Source organism: Falco biarmicus, chromosome 9 (assembly GCF_023638135.1).
Source record: "Falco biarmicus isolate bFalBia1 chromosome 9, bFalBia1.pri, whole genome shotgun sequence".
Lineage (NCBI taxonomy): Eukaryota > Metazoa > Chordata > Aves > Falconiformes > Falconidae > Falco > Falco biarmicus.
Genome location: NC_079296.1, coordinates 29,339,376 through 29,364,339, shown reverse-complemented (window position 1 = coordinate 29,364,339; position 24,964 = coordinate 29,339,376). Strand labels below are relative to the sequence as shown.

At 39.1% G+C, this 24,964-nt stretch overlaps 1 protein-coding gene across 3 annotated transcripts in view; it reads right to left on the bottom strand.

Moving 5' to 3' along the window:
• Positions 1 to 21,590, bottom strand: part of BTAF1 (B-TFIID TATA-box binding protein associated factor 1) — a 47,337-nt gene extending 25,747 nt beyond the window's left edge. Inside the window, exons 1-9 of one of the 3 annotated variants that reach the window (XM_056351324.1) lie at positions 21,245 to 21,590; positions 20,696 to 20,848; positions 11,153 to 11,276; positions 10,011 to 10,125; positions 7,224 to 7,370; positions 4,685 to 4,848; positions 4,253 to 4,389; positions 3,538 to 3,649; positions 2,198 to 2,266 (exon numbers count right to left, since the gene is read on the bottom strand). In XM_056351324.1, the coding sequence (XP_056207299.1) occupies positions 2,198 to 2,266; positions 3,538 to 3,649; positions 4,253 to 4,389; positions 4,685 to 4,848; positions 7,224 to 7,370; positions 10,011 to 10,125; positions 11,153 to 11,276; positions 20,696 to 20,742 (915 nt within the window). In that variant the 5' untranslated portion in view covers positions 20,743 to 20,848; positions 21,245 to 21,590. Of the gene's footprint in view, positions 1 to 2,197; positions 2,267 to 3,537; positions 3,650 to 4,252; positions 4,390 to 4,684; positions 4,849 to 7,223; positions 7,371 to 10,010; positions 10,126 to 11,152; positions 11,277 to 18,600; positions 18,636 to 20,695; positions 20,849 to 21,244 lie in introns of those variants that run through there. The other 2 variants (XM_056351326.1, XM_056351325.1) reach the window with 2 other exon arrangements.
• Between the last annotated feature and the right edge of the window lie 3,374 nt (positions 21,591 to 24,964).

The following is a 24,964-nucleotide window of genomic DNA, read 5'->3' as shown; positions in this document are numbered from 1 at the left end:
TCAGTAAATTAGTAAGCTAAAAAAAGCAATATTCTTATGTTTCTTAAACACTTTATGTTTCTCTTTGTATTATATATTATATTTATACTTCTCTACAACTATTTATATTTCTCAAAGTTTGGATCCCCACTGAATATTCTGAGGTCTGCAAAACAAATTTTTCTTACTATTTTTTTACTATTCTACATAGCTTACAAATCTGTCTTGCTTCGCTAAATATTAAAAAAATGAATAAGTGGTATGGGAAAGCAAATTATAGCCACTTGTGTGTTCCCAGCAAACATGAACAGTTGAACACACTAGGAAGAGTTCTGAAAGTGACAGAAGACCTGTACAAAGACATACCCGTTTCTGGTATTTCTGATACGTAACTGGATTAGTAATTGGCTAATCAAGAAAAGCCCACCCAATAGATACACAGAAAGTTGCAAACGCGAAGTTTTGAACCAGGCTTTCATTGAGAGACCTTTATATAGGTGAGAGCAGAACTTCTTTTCTTATAAGGACACTTCATGTGCATGCTCGCTACTAGTAGAAAAGTGTTGTATTTTGCTTCTTGATTGTAACAATTAGAACTGAGCAGTTGGCAAGTCCTCCCTTAATCAGAGTATCTTAGATAAAATGCAAGCATACATGCCCCCATATTTACAGCTCAATGGCTGCTGATAAAAGCTATAAGCAAGTCACTAAAAGCCAGACAGAGAGCCCGGTCTTAAAATCCTAATTGTTCATAATACACTAATCACTTGTTTATTTGGTCCAAGACTGCTTATGAGCTATTTTTCACAATCCAGAAGAGGAAGACTTTGCCAGTTAACTTCTCAGCTTCTGCAAACATGAAACAGTATGTTTTTAAAACAGAAAATTTTTTAAAGGAAATACCAGTAATAGGATTCATCTTGCCTGACTTGAGCCGCCTATAAGCTAGGCAAGCAGTCTGAACTAGCCATCCATGCTATCCCTAGACATTGCAAGAAGATGCCATACAACCATTTTAAAACCATGTGTTTTGAGGCAGTTTAACCCATTTTTCATCTAGAACATACCATAATAACGATTCTGTATTGATCTACTTCTTTCATTAAGATGTGTGTGCCCTATATCAAATGTACTAAGAAAGCTACGAGAATGCCTGCACTTCAGGAAACAAGTGGACTTCTGCTTCATCTGCAACCAGTCTGCCTTCAAATAAGGTGAGGCTTATTAGCTCAGACTCAGTGATGTGCCACACAAATATAATTGTCCCTTTTCTGGGCTGAAAATAATTGTGCTGGTTGCATATGTTCTACCTCTGTGTTTCCAAGTTTGAGGTCAGTATGGGCAGAGCCAGCTTGCTATCACTGAAACTGTGCTACAGATAGACCTAAGTATGTTACAGTTGTTATTAACATTTAATCTTTCAAAAGATCAACTTTTTTACAAAAAACTGAAGGTAGTTGACAACAGTTACTTCCATCTTCTGCTCAAGGAAGAGAGACCATTATCAGCTACTTCATATTTCTGCCTGGAACCGATACCAAAGTTTGTGGAAAATAGTATAAGGATTGAATAGAAGGGTAGGCAGGACAGTTTTTTAATCTTGAAAATAAAAGAAAGAAAGAAAGAAAATTATCTTGCAAATAAGCATCCAAATATATAGTTTTTGTAGTTTGTATTTACTATTGTTCTAAAAAAGTTAAAAGTACCATTTTATAAATGAAGATAATAACTAATGATTTGTAGCCTAACCTGTTACCAAAGGGGTGATTCTCCTCCATTTTCTACTAGCTTTGCGTTAGACAAACATACCACTATTGTCAGCAACAGACTTGCACAATATTCCTCAAACTCTTAACAAATCCAAGCCTGCTAACACCAACTATTGCTTAATCTTTTGACTGCAGATGCATGTGCTTTTATTTTGCTTCAGTTTCAGTATTTCCAGAATTCTCACTTATAATCACTGCTTTCCATACCCTTCCCACTCTCCACTTGAGTATACATTACATATCTGTTTTTATTTCCCCTTTAAATGAGTCTTAAAAAAATACTCAAGTGCTCTAAAAGCAGATTTCTCTTGGCTGTGTAATCTGTATTTACAATTGATGTAATTTTTGATATCTAGGAAAACATTCGAGTGCTATGCACACAGTTTTTGTGCTTCCACTGAAGCTTTTTTTTAAACCTATAATTACACCTTAGATACTGCACATCTTACCTCCCAAGAAGGGTTAAAGAGATCATTGCACACCTCTTCACAAAAACTTTCCAAAGGCCATTCATTTGCCTAAATTAATAAAAAATTAAGTATGACATTAAAAGAGAAAGGGATCAGGTGAACATTTCTTGTACCACTTAGATACATGAAGATAAAAAAAGACCTCCAAAAGCTTAAGTATTTTTCTTTGTTACTGGATAAAACTGAAAAACAACAGCAACTTTCCTCCACACTTCAGAAACTTTGCAGAATAGCACTGGATTTTTTAAAAAGCTTATGAAGTTTGTCTATTAGTAACGTAACCTCTTCTCTATGGTAATTAATTTTGATGTTCTGGCATTCAGCTTCCTTTTAGGGACCACACAAGGGCAGAAGGTGCAGCAAAATTTATCATCCTTCCCAGTGTTCTTTAAATTTATGAACTTTGCCTTTAAAGAATACAATAGGCAAGTCTCAGTTTGAAATTACACTACATAATCAAATTGGGTCAATTACTCCAGTAATAAATGCCACCCCTTTCAAAACACATTCCACATTTTTAAAAACCAGAAACATACCCACTGCAAAGGAAACTGACATGGCTGTCGAAAGAAAATTATGATACCAACATTAGTAAGTTCACACCATCACAAACACAAAGCATTTGAAAGGCTAGCAACCAGCAGCTATTCAGCCTGTTGAGTAACTCATCTCCAATTCATTTTCCAGTCATCATTTTTCAAATAAGAATTCACTTACTAAGCTATGTCTGGAAAAATCTTATTTTTGTAGAACACACTTACGAAGATAAAGTCTCTTCAAATAAACTTGTATATATCACTTGTATTCTTGAATAGCTCTTCTTACAAGTTTTCAGCTTTTCAGTCAATTAAAACAAATGCAAGTTTTTCTAAGACTGAAGGTAACTTTAAATCTTCAATTACTAAAGATAGAACTTAAATCTAAATTAAGCCTCATTAAAGTAAGGTGAAGATTAAAATGTACATGAACATTTAGATCAAATTATTTATGGCTCAGTGTAATCCTACCATCTAAGCATTTAGCACTGTTTTACAGTTTAATACCCAGGTCTGACACCTGCAATCCACCTACTCAGGTTCATTTGGGTCACAAACTGCTACCAATGGATTAAATGTGTTTTCGTCCTCAATGCTATACACACTTTGAAGCTCATCTGCTTCATCACATATAAAAGCAAGCTGGCCATGGCATTCTTTACTCCATTTCTCTTACTGCTAAAATGACTAAAGAATTTAGGAGCACAAAGGGGTTTTGTTTTACATTACTTTGCTAAAAAACTGAATGATCATTCCTACTAACCACAGAACAACGTATCATACCTCTTCTGGAGCATTTTCTACCAATGTTTTTGAGTCTGTGGCAGGCTGGTTGATGACAACATTTGCAACTTTTCTTCTCTTTTCTTCTGGCTCCCCATCAGTGCTATCATTGCTGAGGAGGAACAAGTATAAGTTTATGAACTGAAAGTATGTTTTAGGGAAAGTAATTACTTCTACAACTGCAGTCTTCAGATACAATAGTGTGGCAAGAATACAGAACAAAAAGGTTTAACACTGAAATATACAAAATAGGTAGGTTTACATGCCAAAAGAACTCAGTGAGAAGACAGTAGAATCCTGTCCCTAATTGGCAGTCCTTCTCAGATGTCTTTTTCCAAGAAATACAGAAATTCTTGAATAAAATCAAGGTAAGAATATTTTTTATGGTTTCATCAGGAAGTTATATATTAAATTTTTAGTTTATCTTTCTATCTTTTTAAAAAAACCCTTTTCATGCACTATTTTCTACCCATATTTAATAATAGGGACAAACCACAATTTTTAACTGCAGCATTCCATTATTTCAAGATCCCTCTGAAGCTAGGTCCTTAACAAAGCTCTACTGGGAGTAAGTACAGCACACAAGCTTTTTATCATCAGCATAATTAGCACGTAAAAGATAAAGAAGCAAAGACTGTTGGAAGTTTTTCAGCAGATAAATCAAATCACAATCCCAGCTTAACTGAAATAAAAGCAAATCAGTTCACTATTATACCTCTTCTCATTAGCTTCCACTGCATCTCTGGATCTTTGCTTTGCAAATAGCTTAGCCATTCTCTTGGCTTTATTCTTTTGTCTACTGCTCATACCAGCTCGAAATTCTGAGTCAATTAACTCAGCAGCCTGAAGAGTCTGAAAGAGAAGTCATTCATTGTCAATTCTTCTTGCAATGAAGGTCCTGAAAAATTCTCAAAACCACATTGCTCTGAAGGTCCCAACCCTCCATTTCAAACTCAGAGCAGCAGTTTGACATTAGATAATACTAACATGCAACTAAGTGGGGGCATAAGAATTCAGGAAGTCAAAGCATACCATATTCAATGTTGATCATCATACTTAATACACACAGAGTATAACCACAGAAGCACAAATATAGCAAACCCACTGTATTATTCCTTGCAGTCAAGCAGCCCGAGGTTTTACCTACAGGTTGTTTGTTTACTAGTGAAACTGAAGAAGGAGAATAGTCCAAATCTTCATCATTGAAGAGATCTTCAGTATTCATCCCAATTGCAGCACCCATATCTAAGCCAAGTTTCTTTTGTAACAGTTTCCTCTGTCGTGCTATCCTCTCTTTAGGATCAATTTCACCTTGAAAAGAAGTTTTTTAAGAAGGCAAAATGTGTCAGATTTCCAACCAGATGTATTATTGAAGCTTTGTTCAATAAAATAACATAGAGCCAAAAGTTACAGAATTAAGTTGTACTTGGCTAATACATCAATACAATCTTTTAAACCAAATCACACTGATTCCCTAGGAAGAAGTTTTCTGCTACTGAAGCTATACTAGTCCTTAAACCATGATGAAATTTTAAACAGAAGATAGTTTCTGTGAACTTCATTAAACTACATTTGGTCTACAGAAGTAAAAAACCAAATCTCCCCCAAGTTTTTATGAAACTGCACTTTGAAAGGAACAAATTAACACACTAACAAATAAATCCAGCAACTGATTCAAGAACTATCCCTTTTTTTATTGAGCCCATGCATCCTTGTGGGAATCTGTTGATTTTGGCATTCTGAGGGTTTGGATTTTTTTTTGTTGGTTTCTTTTTGGATGATGTTGTTCATTTAAGATTTCTTTACTTCCTAAACTTTATCTTCTGTTGGGAAACAGACCTAAGAAATAACAACCATCAACAAACCCCCTCAAATTATATTCAATCCCATATCCTGTAATAATACGTATATTCTAATAATAGTAATATTCTTCCTTGTAAAATGCACTCAACTCAAGTGTCTCCTGCCCAAACTAACTCCTGGTGACAATGTAGACTGAAGCATAAGCATGATTTTCCTAGGGTGCTGGAGTCTGTTAATCTTATCTCAATCTTCATGTGTCAAGCAAGGCTCATTTAGGAAGTTAACAGAAGCTGCCTCAAGAATGTTGTGAAACTTCAACACTTTAATTACTGAACACCTAGACTTCAGGAGCACCCACAGTTACAGAAAAGAATTGAAGATTTCAGTGCTCAAGTAGAATAAAGTCAACTGAAACTTGTAGCTTGTAGGGCTGTCAAGACTTCACTCTGTTTTTACATGTGTGGTATGGAAACTGTTGAGGAGATTGGTTTTTTTTTTGTCAAATACCTGCGTATAAACTTGTAAGGAGATGACCAATATTAGCAGAATTTTGGTGTATACACCAGGTTGAGTAGTAATTAGTAGTTGATTATAACAATACCAATAAGCCTTTCTTTTTTAAAAACTTGATTCAACTGAAAAGCAGAGAAATACAACCTCCATTCTCTAAAAAACATTTTTCCTTTTGCAAGTTCATCTTAGGAAAAAGCTTCATCGACTGCTAATTCTAAAGATCATTTAACTCACTTAATGTCCATTCACATTGGCTACTTGAAAACAAAAGCAGAAGAGAAAGCAGCCTTTGTATATTTTCCCACCAGGTAAAAAAAAAAAAGGGAGCAGCTAAAGCTATTCTTAGTTTCATTTTCTTATTTCTGATTTTGTATTTTTTATTTATTTTCATTCATAAATTTATTTATGTGCAATCATACAACACTGGAATAAATACACTTCTATGAACTGAAGTGTCCTATTCCATCAGTTAGATTTCTGAACAAGCAGGGTTTTATTAAAAGAGGTTAAACTTGTACAACAACTTATTAACCTAGCATAACAAGTGGCAAGCAATAAAATAGCAGCCAGAGTTAACAGACAGGATACTGCTTAAGTGTCAGCAGCCATAGGTGCTTTTCCTTGCTGCGTTAGTGTTTTCGCATACACTGCACAGAATGCATCACCATGAGGAACAAGTGAATCACAGCTATGCAGTCAGAGCAGATTCTTATCTACAGCACCATTTCATTTGATGGAGAAACTGGAAGACAGACTGGAACTAGAGCAGGAAAGTACAGTAATAGCAAAAATAAATATCTTTGATTAAAATAATTCAATGCCATTACACAGATACAAACCAACTCCTTCAGCTAAAAAGTTGCAGAAAGATAACAGACAAGTCACTTGAAACAAAAGATATCAAGCAGGCACCGATATTTGATCTTACAGCTTTGACAGTTTTATTGCAGTATTTTTCATGCAGTCTTTCTACACTTGAAACCTTCAAGCTTTTAAATAAGCCACATCCCACCATTACACCCAAGGACACTGCTTTAATGAAGAACAAGTGGTGATAGTTCCTGCAGCTCTTAGAAAAAAAATCTACAGCAATTTTATGGAAACCTTTAACATTGCCTTTTCTGCTCCCTCTTTCAGATTTCCATTCTCATCCTTCCCCCTGTACACATACCAATTCTGATAACAGAAAAAACCCCACCCCCCCTAAAAATCATTTACCTTAATACAAACCAGTTGTGTTGGGGAATATTTTATTCCGTTATTTCCTAGAATTTTGAGAAACCACAGATGACTAGACTAATAATACTGCCACAACAATTGTTTTCAAATCAGTAAGTTTTCTTGTCTGCAAGTAAAATATAAAGATATACCTGATTTATCATCTTGGACTTCAAATTCTGCACCAGCAGATCCGAGAAGAGATGCACCATGTTTTAACAACCGACATATATCAAATCTGTCAAAACGCAACCGATCTGTTGAAGGTGAATCTTCCATAGGACTTTCTGAGCCTGGTTCTAGGTAGGACATTGAAAATATTTTTAATTACAATGTGATGAATTTTTTGTTCGAAGTTCTGGCAGAAGATTAGCAAGAGAAACAAGAAATAATTTCTCTCCTCTAAATGAATCACCAGACACATGGCGTTTTGATTCAAAAAATGTAAAGGCTCAATATCACAAAGAGACTGAAAAAACCCTTCACAACACACTTAATTGAGTAGGAAAAAATTGTAATGTTTCTCCCTTGATGAATGTAGCTTTTTAAAATCTTGGACACTGATATACCACTATATATCCAGGTCTTCTCTTACACACAGCGCCAACTTGCAGTTTGAACTGCATATGGCATGACACTTGTTTAAAGTGTGCAAGCCAACACCATTTATTAACATATCACAAAAGCCAAACATCCCCCATATTGAAGATGGAGAGTAGTCTTAACAGGTATGGGATAAAGTCAGCTACCAAGGGCTGCTGACAGCCAGTTATCAGCTCTTCTCAAATCTAGCTGCAGGTACAGTGCAGTTCAATACTGATACGGAACAGATTTATTCCGCATAAGGTGTCTTACAAATTCCTGGATTGAATTCACTTCCGAAGTATTCCCTCCCTTAACACTCCAAGATTTGTGTTTTGTGGCTCCTAGTCATATGCCACTTGGTACCCAAAAAGACTGGCTATTCCCTACATAATCAAGCATGCTCACATCCTGAATTACAACCAACGGTATAAATACAATTGTTGCTTACAAGAAAACCAGCATTTAGTTTGGTGTGTTTCATCCCATACTCACATTTACTTTGAAAGCTTGTTCATTTACAGCAGAATGAGTCGTAAGTGCACAAAACACCATACAAAAACACCAACTACCTTTCTTCAGACTTGAAGTTAATATTTCATTACAAATATACAAAAAGAAACAAATGTCTGCATAGCCAGTTAGCCCTGTTAAAATAGTACCTTTTTCTCAGACACACATAATTACCTTTTAAATTTCATGTCTGATAGGCAGATATGCAAGAACTGGACAATGCACTTGCAGACTGTAATTGAATGCTGTACTTCAAGACTGACAGGTTGCCCAATTTCTATGTACAAAAGGAGTGCTCTAAGTAATACTTGGAAATAGACTAGTGAAACTTATCCGTAGTAAGACAGTAGAGTCTACAAATAATGTTATTAAGTATATGGATAAATATGGTTTACTGGAAAAGATTCAGAATTATTCCTGAAAAAACCACCTCTAGTTAATCTGATTATCAATGTCCAAGAGCTCCAACAACTGGATAGAGGGGATCCAGCAGACGTAATATATTCAAGAGTGTTTGGCAAGGTTTCGTACTAAAAAATTAGAAAAAATTGAAGGAACCAAGTTACCACAGAATTTTGAGTCCTTCAGGGATCAGTGCTGGAACCAATTCTATCAGTCTTTAGCAATGAGGAGATTTTGCTACACACTCTTGTCAAGCATGTAGATGACATGATGCCTTTTTGGGTAACCAAAAGCGGCAATAGCACTAAGGAATCCCAGGAGCAATCTTAGAACAGACTAATGGACCAAGAGGCAGATAAGGTGTGAAACAAACAACCTAAACGATGCCTACACAACACCGAATTCAGATCTGGCTGTTAACATTCAAATTAAGATCTTTGAGGTACTTCTGACAGTTTTCTGTATTCACCAGCTTACTGGGCACTGACAGCCAAAACAGCCAACTAAGTCGTGGGCATCATCAGGAAGGACACTGAAAACATGACAAAGTGCATCATTTTGCCACTAGGTATAAATATCAGTAATCTAGAGATGTAGGTACACTGTGTGCAGTTCTGCACATCAAAAAGAGGACACAAGTAAGAAAAAACACCGAGAAGGACAAATAAAAGTTAGCTAAAAGACAAAACAGCTGTCTGCGAGGAAAGACTGAAGAGGCTGAAACTCTTCAATCTGGAGAGAAGTTGCTGGAGGTGAGCAAATATGATAGTTGACAAAAATCATAAAGGTTATGGATAAGGCAAATACTGAACTTGCTTGTCAAATTCTATAGCAACAGAGATACCGAACGAAACAAATTTGAGATCACCTCAAGACAGTTATGAGGGTGTGCATTTGGTTGTTTTTTTTAAACAGTGCGCCACAAAATTCTAAACACAGACAGTGACAAAGGATTTAGAAAAAAAATCACTGACAACAGGTCCCTAAGCTGACAGCAAAAGCAACTCTAACATCCCTAACATGACAATTTCAGATGCAAAGCGAGTACAAACAGAAAAGACTTCAGCAAGCTACCACTTCATCTGCCTCAAAGGTGCTCTGAGGAAGGGAACGGAGAAGAAAAAGTGCGTTTGCAAAATACCATGACAAAGTTGATTGGTTAAAAGTTTTGCCATTTTACTAGTTATTATTCCTTTTATAAATAAAAGCTTTATGAGGATACAGAGCACAAGCATGGGAATCTTAGAAGAAGCAAAGGTCAGGTACATTGCTGTAACTAAATTTGAACATCTAAAGCCAAAGAGGTTTGCTACAGTCCACACATACAAAAAGGTCTGTGCTCATAAAAAGCCCAAATTACACAGTTGCCTTGAAATGTCTCACATCACATTCAGTTTGCATCACATAAACAATGAATTCTACATAATTCATTTAAGCACCACCTTGTTTTGATCTTGGAGTTGGATTCCACTCAGGCACATTTTTCACTATTGCTTCAACAGCCTGGCCAGCCGCAATACGAGTATCCCAGTTCGTACTTCTTAAATACACTAACACCTTTAAGGAGAGATTAATAAAGAAATAAGTACTTGCTTAAAACGTACTTTCAGAAAATTCATCAGCTGTTATGCTCTAATAAAACACACTTTTAATGCTATGGATTAAAACACCATTCAAAACAACAAAGGACAAGAAAACAAACCAAGGAAATGCAAGCAGACTTCTCTAGATTGCTCACTACTTAGCAGAACACTTGCCATAGCCACACATTAAGAATTTATAAAATACATTTAGTCCCATTGGTCAAACTCAACATCTATTTCCTCCAGGTAATGAACAAGTCTTGAGACTTTTGGGTTTTGCTTTCTAAAATGAAGTGTTCGAAGGAGATTAATAGACCTTAAAACTTTGAAGTCATTTAATCCAAGAAGAGGGGCAACAGGGGTCATTTGAAGCAACGTATGCTCTTCTAAATTAATTTACCACGATGTCTCAAATCTGGAAAAACTATTTCTTTTTCTGAAAGTGGTTTGATATTCATGATTCCTTGGCCACTTTGTTGATACTATCAATTGTGGTGAGGGCACCTGTTCAATAGGAGCAGAACTGAGGTCACTCAGCCATCTCCAGCTGTCAGATACAGACTATTTTTGGTGGCTTTACTAGACTTGGCCAGATTGAAGTCTCAACCTAAAGGAAATCTCTTCCCATTTTTTCAGCCCTTTTAAAGACACGCAGCTTCCTACATTTTTAATGCTTTATCACACAGGTAAGAACCTTTAAAGGCAGGAGCAGAAATTTTTGTAAGGCAGTAAAGCTTCTCTTTATAGAAGAAAATCTAAACTTACAGCAAACACTGAATATCCATACTGAATGCAAAGTGAAACCTCACTTACATAACAATTTCAGAGGCTGACAGAACAGCAGGCTTAACAGAAGAAGCCTCCTAATTTTCTTCAGTCTCCTATTTTCAGAGACTACAAGACTACTATGCTTTTTTCTTCTTCTTCCCACATAATGCATACCCCTTTTAAACTATTTTTATTCTCAACATTAAAGTACTAGGGAGAGGGAAGATGCTTACTTTAGATAAGAGATTATTCAGTTCATGAGGGTGCAGTTTCACTACTTCCCCGAGTTGCTGTGCAGCTGCTTTTCTTGTTACTGGTGTTGTACCGGTGTCCAGTAAAATAAAGAGACGATCAAGCCTAAATATGATTGACAAAACCCAAAAATGTTATGCTATTCATAGTTCAGCTGCTCATTTCTATTAATATTCCCCACATTTTTCAGTTTATCTAATGCAAACGGAAGAAATGTTTGCCTCAAGACTGTCAATTGACAGGGTGACAAACATACTTTCCTCCGAAGAGTAACCATAGTTGTTCTAAAGCACACTTAATTCAGCAAGCAAAAAAATGAACAGAGAAACTGTTAGAAGCATTACTTTAAAAAAATCTGCAGTTACAAGAGAAAATTAAATTGTTCCCTCTTTTTTCCATGATAGAACATTTTCAATCTTGAAAAATAAACACTGTTACATTGTAAATTATCTTCACCAAATCGTGTCTGATACAGAAAACAAAAGGCTCAACTGCTTATATTATGCATTATCACTTCTTTTGAAAACATAGCCTGTGATCTATATCAAACTCTGCTTTTCCAAGACACCATAAATTTTTACTTTTCATACATTTTCTCCCTAACTACCTGGAATATATAAAACCAAACCTGTTGTTGTATTTACATCTCTGAAATAATTCAATACCTCTGGCCTTCCCATGAAACACAGGAATTTAACCAGCAAATGTGTTTTCACAGCAACTCTGTATTTAGTGAGAGACCCTGATCATGTATTTTCAGCATAGTTTATTTCTTGTTTAGAGGAGTTACTTGATGAAAAAGTCATCATATTTAAAAAGCAATCAAAATAGAGACTACCTAGATAATCAAATCAATGATGGAAGTAACAAGTGTTCATTATTCCCTCCACTGTAAGTGGGACAGTTAGAACTCTCCTTACAGCGTGCCTAGTTTATCACGTAGTTACCGGGCAATGTGAGGTTATTACTGAATGTAAGTCCATAATCTGTCCATGTAGTGCAGTCAATTTTCCTTTCTAGCCTTAATCATAAGAATACGAACAATATTGCAACAATACGAAGCTAGAATTTATACAGTAGTGAAGCTCACCTAGATTAGCCTAACAAAATAAGGATTACAGTACCCTGAACTACTCCCCTTCCTCATAAACATGTACCCTAGGTTTGAGTAATTACAGGGTAATTACAGGAAAGGACAAATGTTTTGCTTGTTAGTCTGTTGCTACTAATTACATTTCACCAAAACTGCCTTTAACATTAGCTCCAATACTTAAAAAAAAAAAAAAAAGACACCTCTTCCCAACATCACTGGATTTTGTACTTTGACACACTTAAATAGCACTTCCTCCTGAGAATATCTTATAATGTATCACAATGCATTAGAAATAGCAGCGCTACAGAACCAAGGCAATAATGTCACAGAAATACAGTTCCAAAACCCAAATGCTCTCACAACTGGATGTATTAGGTTAAATTAGACTAAAAAAATTTCTAACAAAGTATCTCAATTCATTCTAGCATTTTAGATGTACTGATATTGCCAGCTTTGAAACAACTCTCTTCCTACTACTAAAACAGATGAGCCCATTTCAATTTCTGTACATAAAACTGGAGTTTCAATTGCTATGATTTACTAGTTAGCAAATTATTTAACTTACATAAAAATGAAACCCCAAACACATCTAAACCACCACTTTTGTGTGATTAGACCGTCAAGGAGGAAAGCAAAAACTTTACAGATGCAATTCTTCTAAATCACTGATAGTGAACTAGTCAGGAGGAACATACCACGTATTTATTTACCAGTATTTTTTCCTTCTACATTTGACAGTAATAACCCAACCTGATTTGCAGCACTCTGTATTATTCAGTACAAAATATGCTAGCTTGCAGAGCAAGCACAGCTTGCTCTAACTTGCTTGTTCTCACCCCTTTCATTCTTCATCTCTCTGTGAAACTTCAGTGTTCCATACTCAAGAAGTTTGCTATTTAGCACCACCCACTCCTTTAACTATCGAAGTATCTTTTTTTCCATCTCCAAAATCAAGCAGAATGTGCAACTCAGACCACTTCCTCAGCTAGAACTCTTCATGTGCAAAACAGGAGGAAACCACTATGACTGCCTACCCTCAAAAAAAACCCAGTTCAATTCCAATCTTAGTTACAACACTAGATCTTCACTCCTAAACCCCACAACTTTTTGAAGCTGTGTTACTTACATAATACAGTTCATCGTTGGTTTTGACTTTTTTAACCTGCAGTATGCTTGGTTTATAGTTTGTGATTTTTAATTGTAATATGCTTAACTTGCATACAAATGCAAAATAAAACAAAAAAATCTTTCTATTGTCTCACATCACTATAGGAAGGTTTCAGCATTCTACCCCAGCAAAATAAACGGAAACAGGATTAGCAAATACAGCTAACAGTATCTGACCAACAGTACTCCTAGTCACGCTAATCATTCTTTCTTTCCCTCCCCCAGATGCCTCAATGTACAATTCTCAAACAGTTAGCATTTTGGAGCTATTCCTCCTAAGATTCTTAAATTAAGTTCTGGTGTTGCTGCAGCAGAGTATGGCAGAGCCTGAATTCTCCTGCTCTAGTTGGAAGGGTAACACTGAGAAAATTGTCACTGATCAGCAGCGCTAGTTCTTCTACAATTAAAGTTTTTCTTCTTAGTTACATTAAGAATGAAATAATACTAAAAATTCTAAACAAGTTAATTTTGAGGACCTGCAGTTTGGAATCAAACTTCCCCAGTTCTGACAATATTTTCACTCTCAGAATAAACTAACAGCCAGCCTCTAAACTAGTTATTGAAACCAAAGAGGACTAAGTTTTCTTATGGCAGGTGGTTCTCTGCCTCTCGTGCTAGACAGTGCTGTATGGAGAGCACTGCATAGCTCGCATCATTCACCCATGTAACACAAGTCTGAATCAGTGTGGTAGAATGCTCTACAATGCGGATAATTTTTAATTATTTTATGAAAGAGTTTAATACAGGCTGTCAGCAAAGTTGTTCTAAGCATATGGAAGACAAGTGAACAAGAAATACAGGAAGTACTTAGGGGAAGAAAAAAATATCAGAAAGAAAACCAAAGAGACTCCTGGATTGTTACGAAAAATCTAAATACCAACAAATGCTAAAAATTAAATATCTCTAAATTTTTTTTCCCTGCACATTAGCCATAATCAGAACTTAAAAATATAAAGTTCTTCACTTTTACCTCATAAGCAACGGTTTAGATAATCCTTCTGGCTGTCATGTTCGAATCCTGAGTCAACCACATCTCACTGACAGGACAGCAGCCACACACTACCTCTATGTGAACTCATTACAAAGTACTAACTTGTTTGAAGAGGTAGATGCCTTTTCCCTCTCACTTGAGACATTTGAGATCTACAAGTGTATTAGCAAGACAGAACTTGGAGCAGCAATTCAAAGTTCTTATGAACAGCGTTACATTCAAATTAAGTATTTTTTATTTTAAGAAATACCACATGTGCTTTTACATTGACACAGAGTTCATTAGAAGTGTTTCTGACACAAAGACATCAATTCAGGTGCTTAAGAACAACCATCTTGTAGCCTTTGAGATACCTCAGAATGAGTCATCCACAGGGGGGTCAGCAGACATGACAGAGGATGCAGGAGATCCCAGTCACTCTGAAGCACCAAGGACACATTATACCATCTAAACTGGCACCAGAGACCTAGGCAAGTGAATCCTCCCCACAAATATGCCAAGTCATCAAACCCTGAGCATTTCATTAAAGCACACTAGTTTTGAAAAGACTAAAGCTTGAATTTTTACTTTCAGAACAGAACCACCTGAGAGATACTCAAGAATAATCAGCAGGTCTGTGATCAGGGGGTATCAACTGGAACAGCCATCCCAAATCACACCAGACTTCTACCACTAGACTACTACTACTACAACAATTTTATCTAACAATCCTAAAAAAAAAAAATACTTAGAGAAAGATTGGAGGCAAGAACTCTAAGAATAAACAATTTAATTTGCATTGCTATTAATCTGAATAGTAAGGTTGGCTGTCATAAGGGGGAACATCTCTCTAATCAACACTGTTATGCAGAATGATTATGTATACAGGCTTAGTTCACGTAACTAAAGGGAGTTTTATGAACATAAGCACATAGAAACGGTTATTGACCCCCAGTCACCAAACATAACAAGTCTTTTGCTCTTCTAGTGCATTATCACAATAAGGATTATGAATAAAAAAAATTTACAAAGGACAATCATGAGAGCAAGTACTTTCAAAAGAGCCACCACAACTAACTCAGGGGCCTCTCCAGGTAGCATGATGATTACACATTCTAGTCACAGCTTTCCAACCATTTTGCAGATTCAGCATTAAATAAGTTAGATTTGACTGTACCCAGGCACAGTAGGCAAACATTGCAACAAATCACCTGTTCTGTTCTTCATGCTAATCTTCAGTTCTTTGCTGCCTAAGGGTATGTCTCCAAACAGAGGGCTGATCTCCATTTGAAGGGACAGCTACCATAATAAAGTGAACCTTATGGCACTTTTGTGGAAACTTGAAGGGCTTTCAAATCCACATCATCAACTACAGAGGCACTGGAAAGCTAGTAGTGGGATAGTTAATGAACAGGTCAAGATACAGAAGTTATCAACACTATCTCCAAATTGGTTCCAAAAGATGACATATGCAGCTGGATTGTACGAAGATCCAGACCATTCCCAGCATAAACATTGTGACTGGATTGGGTCCTCACAGGACTTCAGATGGGGAAACTTTCAATTTCTTGATTTTGATGAGTTGAAGCTTTAAAAGGACAGTGAACTGATGACTGCTGTCAATTAAGTGATGTTCGGACTACTTCTCTGTGTGCACCAAGATGTTTAACTGGCCAGGGAACAGCCTCCGACAGTAAAGGCCAACTGGTGCAGAACAGCTCATAACTATTGTAGCATATCCTCCAACTCACTGAAATTGTGTGACTGTACAGAAAACTTGTGGTGTAGTTCCTAGAACACTCTAATGTCAACCTCTGCCCAGAGCCCTTTGAAAAACTGCTAGCTAGCACCCATCGGAAGGCACGGAAATACTCTTCGGAGTTCACAATATAAATCTTGTTTCAACACCCAGAAGCTTCCTTCCAGACACTATTTCTTAGTACAGAGATAGCCCAGAAACCTAGAAAAGATCACTAAATTAAAATTTAGACATGACAAGGGTTGACACTCACTATGAAATTCAACCTAAGCTCTAATGTAGATGCCTTAGCTTTTCTTGTTGACCTGATAATCCTTTGGTGGTGTTTCATTATTTGGTCAATTCCCAGCTTTGGCAGCTTCACAGCTCAAAAAAACTCAAGCCTCTACTAAAGCACACATAAATTGTTAAACAATCAAGTAAACTTTCCAACATACTATCAGCAAGCAAGAGAAAGATCACTGAACAGAATTCAGAATGAAAAAAAGTGTGATGATACACAAAGGATGGATAGTGATTTTACTTCTCACAGGTGGGAGCCTGTGGAGTAAACAGTTATGAAGGTGGGGCTGTGGACAACAGAGAAATCATCTTGTTTCCTACAAAGCAGTGGAAGGGACACCTGGAATGAAACAAGAGCTCCACGACCACACTGTTCACAGTGTCATATACTGCATGTGGAAGCTAACCAAATACTAAAATTAGTATAATTAATTCCATATGGAATGTGTATTTCATACTTTATATGATCCATAGCATTAGGCTGTAGCATTTTTATTTGTAAACTATTACACATAACTACATCCAACAATGAAGCCCAAAAACATATGACCAATTACATTACAAAAACTGTGAGAAAGAACAGGAAGTTAAAAACAGCTGTAAAGACATACTAATACAAGAACTGTATCAACAAGTTATACAGGGGATGCCTTAGTGAGAATTCAAGTTCTAGCTGCTAGAGCAGGTCAGAATTCTTATTGGAGTGCAATCCTGACTTCCATTTCAGCCCATTAAGTGTCAGAGAAATCTTACAGCTCTCTCTCACTTGGGCAGTCATGCACATGCTACTTCTGCTCCCCCCCTCCACGACCCTGTCGGCACACCCTCCTACAAACAGCAACAGGGCAGGCAGTCCACTGTTCTGGTCTCCAAGTTAATGCCATCCAGGAGAGAAGAGTTACACTATTTCCCACCCCCTTTTTGAGGCAGAACTCCTGTCATCACATTGGTTATACAGTGTCCACCTACTCTGACAGCAGGGGCATATGCCTTCAACTAGTAGTGAAAACATACTTCTTACTCAATTTAACTCTTGCTTTTCATGCAAGAGCAGCCATGAAGTAATAGCTTCCAAACAAGGTAAAAACTGAATTCTTTCTTTAGAAAGTTTGTGGTAACCCCAAAGGAACATTTCTAAAAGGTGCATACGGTCCATAAAAGACTTTGGATAATTTTGGTATTCTGCAAGAACTTCAACCTCCCAACGATGCAGTATTAAACTTGAAATGTTATGCAAGTAATGAGCCAGCCAGGGCAGCCATTTTTCCTGAGAAGTCACAGCCGTACACTTCAAAAGCCCAGAGCAACAAATGAGGACCACATTTTCCAGGAGCTTTACTATCATAGCCTTGTGACATCATTATTTATAATAAAATAAGATGTAGGTTCCTAATCTACAAATTACCAGTTATACACAAATCCAAGTAAACGAAAACACTGAAAACTCTAGAAGCCAATTTTGAACTAACTTATACAGATCAAATCAAGAAGAGCTTGCAAGAGCAGCAAGTTATGCTCTTCACACTTTCTTAGGGAAGTGTCTTGAAAATACCCTGGGAAAAGTTGTTTTTAAGGTATTTAGGGTAACTCAAAGATATACCTATTACATTCAAATTCTTTATTCTTAATGCATCTTACCAGCTTCATTCATTTCATCACATTTGAAAAGCATGTTTGTTCTCCTTGGTGCTGTGAAGGCCCTCAAACATATGAGGAAAGCCAGTAACAGCCTTGGTGTTGGAATAATTATACATGAGGTATCTTTGAACACATTAAAGAAACTTGAAAGAAGTTTTATTACATATTGAAAGGGACTATCAATACTATTATCTACTGATAATCATTCTGAGTAATCTAGAAGCACTGTCATTTCTTTGGCAGTATCACTTTTTCACCTAAATTATTGCAAAAGATCGCTAGAGTGAGCCATTGTATTTATTAACTTGGATCATACACTTCATAGGAATGAAGCTGAAGCAAAACTTTCCACTTCCTTTTTTCCTTCTCAGTTCCACTATCAAGAATTATTTTTATTAGCTATGCAAACACTACGCTACTTCACATATACTTTTAAGACTAGAGACAGGAGAGAGAGCCTACCAAATTAGCTTGCGCATTCACAGAAGTAGTATCAACCTTCCCACCCACTTATACATACTTCTGGAGGATGGTGTTCATTAGTCTTTTTAGCATAAAACTACCGAAGAGATGAGCATTCTATTCTGCAGCACCTTCTGGTATGAGGTATCTACTGTTCTGATTTAGGTCTGTTTTCTAGCATACCATCACAGAAGCGTTATAAAGAAGCAGGTCTTCAGTCTGCGTAACAGCAGAATCTGTTAAAACAGGTAAGTATACAGGTCATGCAGAATAAAATACTAGAATCTCTTTTGTCAATAGAATACAAACAAGTGATAATTATTTTCAAGATCACCTTATTAGAAAGCTGCAAATTCTCAATACAATTTTTGAGATACTTCAAAGCATTTCCAATATTTGCTTAGATCTTCCTGAACAGACTAAGGTTTTGAGAAATGTTTTCAATTGACCAAACAGCAGAAACTAAACTTTACTGGCAAAAGCACCACTTGATAATTTACTGGTTTGCAAATGTAAAAAAACACCCTCCCCCTACCTCCAAAAATAGTTCCAATACAGAAGTAATGCTAATGAAGTTTTTCATTCATATCAGTGTTTGGTATGCACACAGCAAAAACAATGGGCCTTGGAGAAAGATTAATCCAAACCAATTCCTCCCTCGCTCTCCACACTTGCATAGTTAAAATCATTCAATGACAAAGTGTTATGTTGGTCCTTCAAAAGCAAAGTGAACTGCAACTACCTAGAGGAAGAATGCAGATCTCTACAAGTAAGCGGAGCTGGTACAGAATCTGGAACAGCTACGCCTTTAACAGAAACATAGTTGTAGTAAGTAAGCATACAAAACAGTTACTTGTAATATGTCTGAAAGGACCTTAGCAATTCTGTGTTCTGAAGTAAAAGGTGAAGACAAGATTTATTTATGAAATCAACACTGGCATTATATCCTCAGTGCTCCTACGGTCCTGCAGCCAAAAGGTTCATTTGTCAAGAGCTGCTGCGTAACTTAAAAAGGATATGGATGGGTTTTGCCATATCTATTTAAAAAAAAATGCCTGAGGTGAAATTTACATAGTATCATTTCTTATAGTTTTTGAAACATCAGGGTTCCCCAGAAATAACCAAGATGTTACAACGCTCCAAAATGTGTAATTCTTTCACCTATTTTACATGTGGAATTGAAACAATTCTATAGCAACTCACAAGTATTAGAGCACCTTTATTGAAGTTCTGTAACTTGTGTAACATTCTGATCTATACTCTGAAGCAATGTATCACATATGACATTATAAAAACACCAACTCCTTTTAAGTGCTCCATGCTGTAGCTTAGAATGACCCCTATCCAAACCCGAATTTTCTTTTCTGTCAGTTACCAGACCAAAAAGGCATTAGCTACATCTTTACATAGAGCACTACTGCTTTTCACTAAAGCCGTGCAGTTTTACAGAAATACAGAAACATTGGTAACTGAATTTGAAACCAACCTTCACAGTGGACACAACAGCTGAAAAGCTGTGTCTTGGCATTCCAGTTAACCCCTGTATCACACATATGTTAACACAGTTATTTAAGCAGACTGCCCCAGACCTAAAGTAGTTAGAATACTACTCTATTTAACATGATGGGTTGCAGTAGTATTTTAACAGCGATAGTAGCCTTGGTGCATCAGTCCTCACTACTCCCACACTTTTATGGGCAGCTTTGGACAAAAACAAAAAAACCCACAACTAATGTATAACAAGTTGATAAAAAGTATGAATGGAATAAGATAAAGGGATACTTTGTAGAAACTACAAAGCTCAAACTAAAAACACCTGCTACTAGAAGTCCTAAGAGGTGTACTGCCGCTATAAATTTGTATTAAAAATGGATTTCCGTCATAAATGTGCACGCCTTTAATTTGCTACATAGAATTATAAACTTTCATGCACAGCTTCAGGAATAGAACTTACTTTTGTTATAGCACTTCAAAAGTACAGAGATACTACCAACACATGATTTGAAGTTTATCTATCACAAGATTAATTTGGACTTATGGTTTCCTTTAAACTACCCTGTTAGGAAGCTTACTATGTCCATTTCACACACACAAAAAAAAGATGGCAGGAATTTGTGCTCATTTTTTAATAAAGCAGCCCTATTAAGACATACCTCTGTATCTGTAAATACTTCAAACGCTGGCACACCCCAGCGCACATGTGTGTAAGCAGATACTATCCAACGTCTTGAGGCAGCGCCAGAACACACTAATCACTTTTCTCCATGGGGGCCTGTTTTATTTCGGTTACTTTACAACTAAGGGCTCTGAAAAGCAAAACGGTTTCTTGCCAGGTTTGGAGACTCTGTATTGCTATCCCCTGTTCCCTAGCAGCTCGATCCGTGGACGGACGGGCCAGCACAACGAAGCTGTTGGATTCAGAGGGCAGCCCGAGACGCCCCAGGCAGAGCCCTGCGGCCCGGGGACGGGAGGGGGCTTCCCCGTGCGCCGGGCACGGGAGCCCCCCCAGGCCAGGAAGCAAACCCCCGCGGCCACCCCCATCCCCACCGAGGCCGCCCACAGGCTCCCGAGGGGCGAAGGGGTGGAAGCCCAGCACCCCTCTTCACCCCCGCACCCCCCAAAGCCAGGCCACACGGAGGGCCGGGGACTCGGGGCCGCCGCTGCCGGCCCCCCTTCCCCCACCCTTCCCGGCTCCTACCGACCTGGAGACGGCCATGGCCGCCCGGAGCAAGGCCTTGCAGGAGGCGAGCGGCGGGGCAGCGGGCGGGGGGGCTGGCGCCGCTCTGCCAGGGAGGAGGGCGCGGGGCCTAGCTCGGGCCTCTCGGGCGCCGCACCCGGCCTCGGCCCCGCCGGTGATCCGCGGGGAGCGGCTGAGTACAGCTGTAGCCGACAACGATCAGAGTCTCGCTCCCCCCAGGGGGGCAGCAGCGGCGCGGCCGGGAGCAGTGCACAACCCTCGGAGCGCAAGTTAAAGCTTCTATTCCCCCATCGCCGGGGCGAAGCCTAATGCCTGGTTTTATATGAGCAGCCATCTTGTATTTATTCCCTTCCTCCATGATAGCCGCTTCCTGATTGGCAAGGACGCCCGGCCACAGCCAATGGAGAGAGAGCTTCTAAGAGCGAGGAGGGCGGGCGCACGCAGCGCCCGGACTGAGCAGGACCGGCCATGGAGCCAGGCGAGCCGGCTGGCGGGGGGGCGCCGGCCTCCAGCGGGGCGTACCATCTGTGCGTCTTGAGGGGGAGGCTCCAAGGAGAGCGCCCCAGTCTCTCACGCCGAGGGGAGAAGAGAGGCACCGAAACGCGACATACGCGCGTTTCCTTGCCGCCACACCGGGAGGTGGTGCTTCTCCCCTGCCAGCATGACGGCAGAGGGCGGCGGGAACTCGGCGAGCTCACGCAGCGCCCCCCGCTTTGCAGAGGTGCGCTGTCCCTCGGCGTACCCCTGGTGCTGCGGCGCGGACGCTCTGCCCGCAGAGACTACAGCTCCCGGCGTGCAGCGCGCCCAGCGCCGCGCCCCTGCGTGGGGACGCAGCCCCGGCGCCTCTAGGGGCCGGGCCTGGCCGAGCTGGCGACCGGGGGCAGCAGTCGTGCAGGGCCGGTATCTCGGCCTCCCTCCCCCGCAGGGAAGTGGGCGCCCGGCGCCGGTGGTGGCCACACGGTGGTTCGCTTCCGTTACTCACAAGGCTTTATTAACGGCAACAGCCCCCGCAGCAGTCAGGGAGCACCTGAGCCGCGGCTCGGCCTAATCACGGCGGCCTCGTTCCTTTCCACTTCCTGTCGCCTCCTTCCCTGAGGCGGCCGGACCGGCCCCGGGCGGCCTGTGGGGCAGAACGGGGCTTGGGGGTGCCCAGGGTTCCCCCGGCAGTTCCCCCCGCCAGGCGGGCAGCTGGGCGCCGTTTCCTTGACGCCTGGGAAAGAAGACCAAGCTTTCCAAGTGCATGCTGTCAGCTTCCGTCAGATGTAGAGAAATATAAATGAAGAAATCAGCTTTCGACTAATCATTTGAATTAATCATCCCAGACCGGGACGTAAATGTAGCTGATGTACATAACCTTTCATGTGATAAGTTGAAAACACAATAATAGATTTTTCTTTCCTGTAAGTGATGCATAAACTTGCATAAATACATGAATTTGCATAATACTGCATGATAAGAGTTTTCCTTTAAAGCTCATCATGGTGTGTATTTCATACCAAACTTCTCTATAGGGATTTTTGCTGGCCCCCAGCCTTTCTACCTGATGGTTTCCCTTTCCCTGTGGTAGTTAACTCTTTGTGCATGGGTTCGCTCATTCATTCTTTCCCGTCTTAACATGTGCATACTCCAAATAGACATACTAATGCTGCCTGCATGTTTGCTGTTTTTTTATAGTTCTATAAACAAGACACCGGTGCGTAATACCTCAATTTAGTCTTGTCCACGCAGGTCCAGCCTATACTCTTCTGTAAGGTTTGCCCCAGGTGCCTCTTTCCCATCTGTTCCCTCTCCTTCCTTTGGTGGGAGCTCTGAGGTGACTAGTGACTAAAAGTTGCTAAAGTGGCAACCAAACACCAGCAATATCAGTTAGTGCAAGGCCTCTGCATCACACAATGTGGCCGGAACAAACCACAGACTTCATGTTCAGTGGCAGAGATGTTTTTTGTCACAGTGCTACACTTGATGACCCAGATAACACCTTTTCTCTTCCCTGTCATGGCTCTGATGTAGTAACTACCTTTAGATAGCTCAGTATGCCTCCTGTAGCAGAATGCAGCAAAAAATGCAGTGGGTTTAGTTGGAGGCCAAGAGCCTCTTACTGAAGTACTCCGTAACTTATGCACACCTTCCTTGTCTGCAGTCATATGCCATCATGTGTTGCAGCTGCATCTGCCTGGGCCCCTGACCCATGATCCAAGGCACATATTTACTCCTGTCCCATGTATGTTCATGTTTTCACATGATGGGCTGCCTGTTGTTTAGACACATGATGGGGAGGAATGGCAGGGAATTGGAGTAGGGAGCAGCAAGTGAGCAGGCTGAGGGTGGGTATATTTTTCTTGCATGTTCAATGCTTTTGTCACAGATGTATAGCAAACATCTCTGATAATCTTTCTGCATTTGTTTAGCCAGGAATCAGCAGCCATCCTGTGCTGCTGTAGGCATTATCGGAATGACCCTCAGGTGCTATTTCCAATTCTAACACCCTATTTCTTCTTAGGTTCCTTAAAAACATTTTGTGCATTGTTTTAATTGCAGTCAAGGCAAAGGGCACATCAAACATGCAATAAAATTTGTTTTGAACAGCTCTGTAGGGGTTATCCTACCTGATAAAAATAAGTGCAGGGAAAATATTGGTGGTAAGCCTTATTCACCGAGTACCTGCTGAAATGATGATAAACTGCAGTTCAAGCAAAACAATCTGCAAAAGACAGAAAGAACGATCTGTTATTTACCTAATAGTAGTCATTTTGGACTGAAACACCATTCAGTTTCACAACATGTATTACTGTATTTTGATGTGACATTTATGTAAAGCACATAGTTACTTAACTATTCACCTGTATCTTCTGCTCAGTCCTTTTCCTACACCCTATGAAAACAAATTCTTCTTTGTCCATGCACCTGTTCACCTGCTTCATAAGTAATACCGATGCTTTTTGCACATTTGTTTTCTTTTGACCCATTTTTCAAGGAGTAGCTGTATATTTTCTCCTTTCTTTTTGCATATGTTAAAAGGAGCTCCCCTGCAAATATGCTGTGTACTAATGTGCTCTCTCAAACCTGTTCCTAAATGAGATAAAACTCAGTAATTTCCAGCCAGTTGGTATGTTACGATCATTACTTCCTGCATTGATCTCAATTATTTTTATTTTGTTTTCCTCCTCCTGCCAACTGTTTCCACCTGTGTACTCTTACTGCTTAGTCTGCAGATTTTTAGCGACTGCAGCTTTCCTATTTGATATGTATGCCTACAGAGCTCAGGGAAAAAATGGTGCAGTCTCCAAGTGCTACAGCTGTGCAAATAGTAGATGACAGAGGCACAGTTTTCCTGGTGGAATCCCTGCTGATTAGACCTGACATCCCATCATCTTCTACATGTCCTAGTCTGCTAGTTTTATTTTTCCAGTTAGGTTTTTTTGTGTCCTGAAGGTCTGTAGATTTGTACTGCTAAGGATCACACCAGTCTGTCTACTGTAGGTATAACATTCACTAGCTCCCAGTCTAGTAAAAAAAGAATATTTTCATAATAATTTGCACATATTTTGTTGGCTGACTTACTTGATTTTTGAATTCCCTTGGACATCTTGTCTGAAGAGAATCTAGCCTTAGAAGCTTGTCCTTGCTTAGCAGTTTGTTCAGACAACTTTTCTGCTGGTGTCTTAATCACTATTATTGTTTTGATTATCTGGGGAAAAATTGCTCTGAGATAAATTTATGTGTT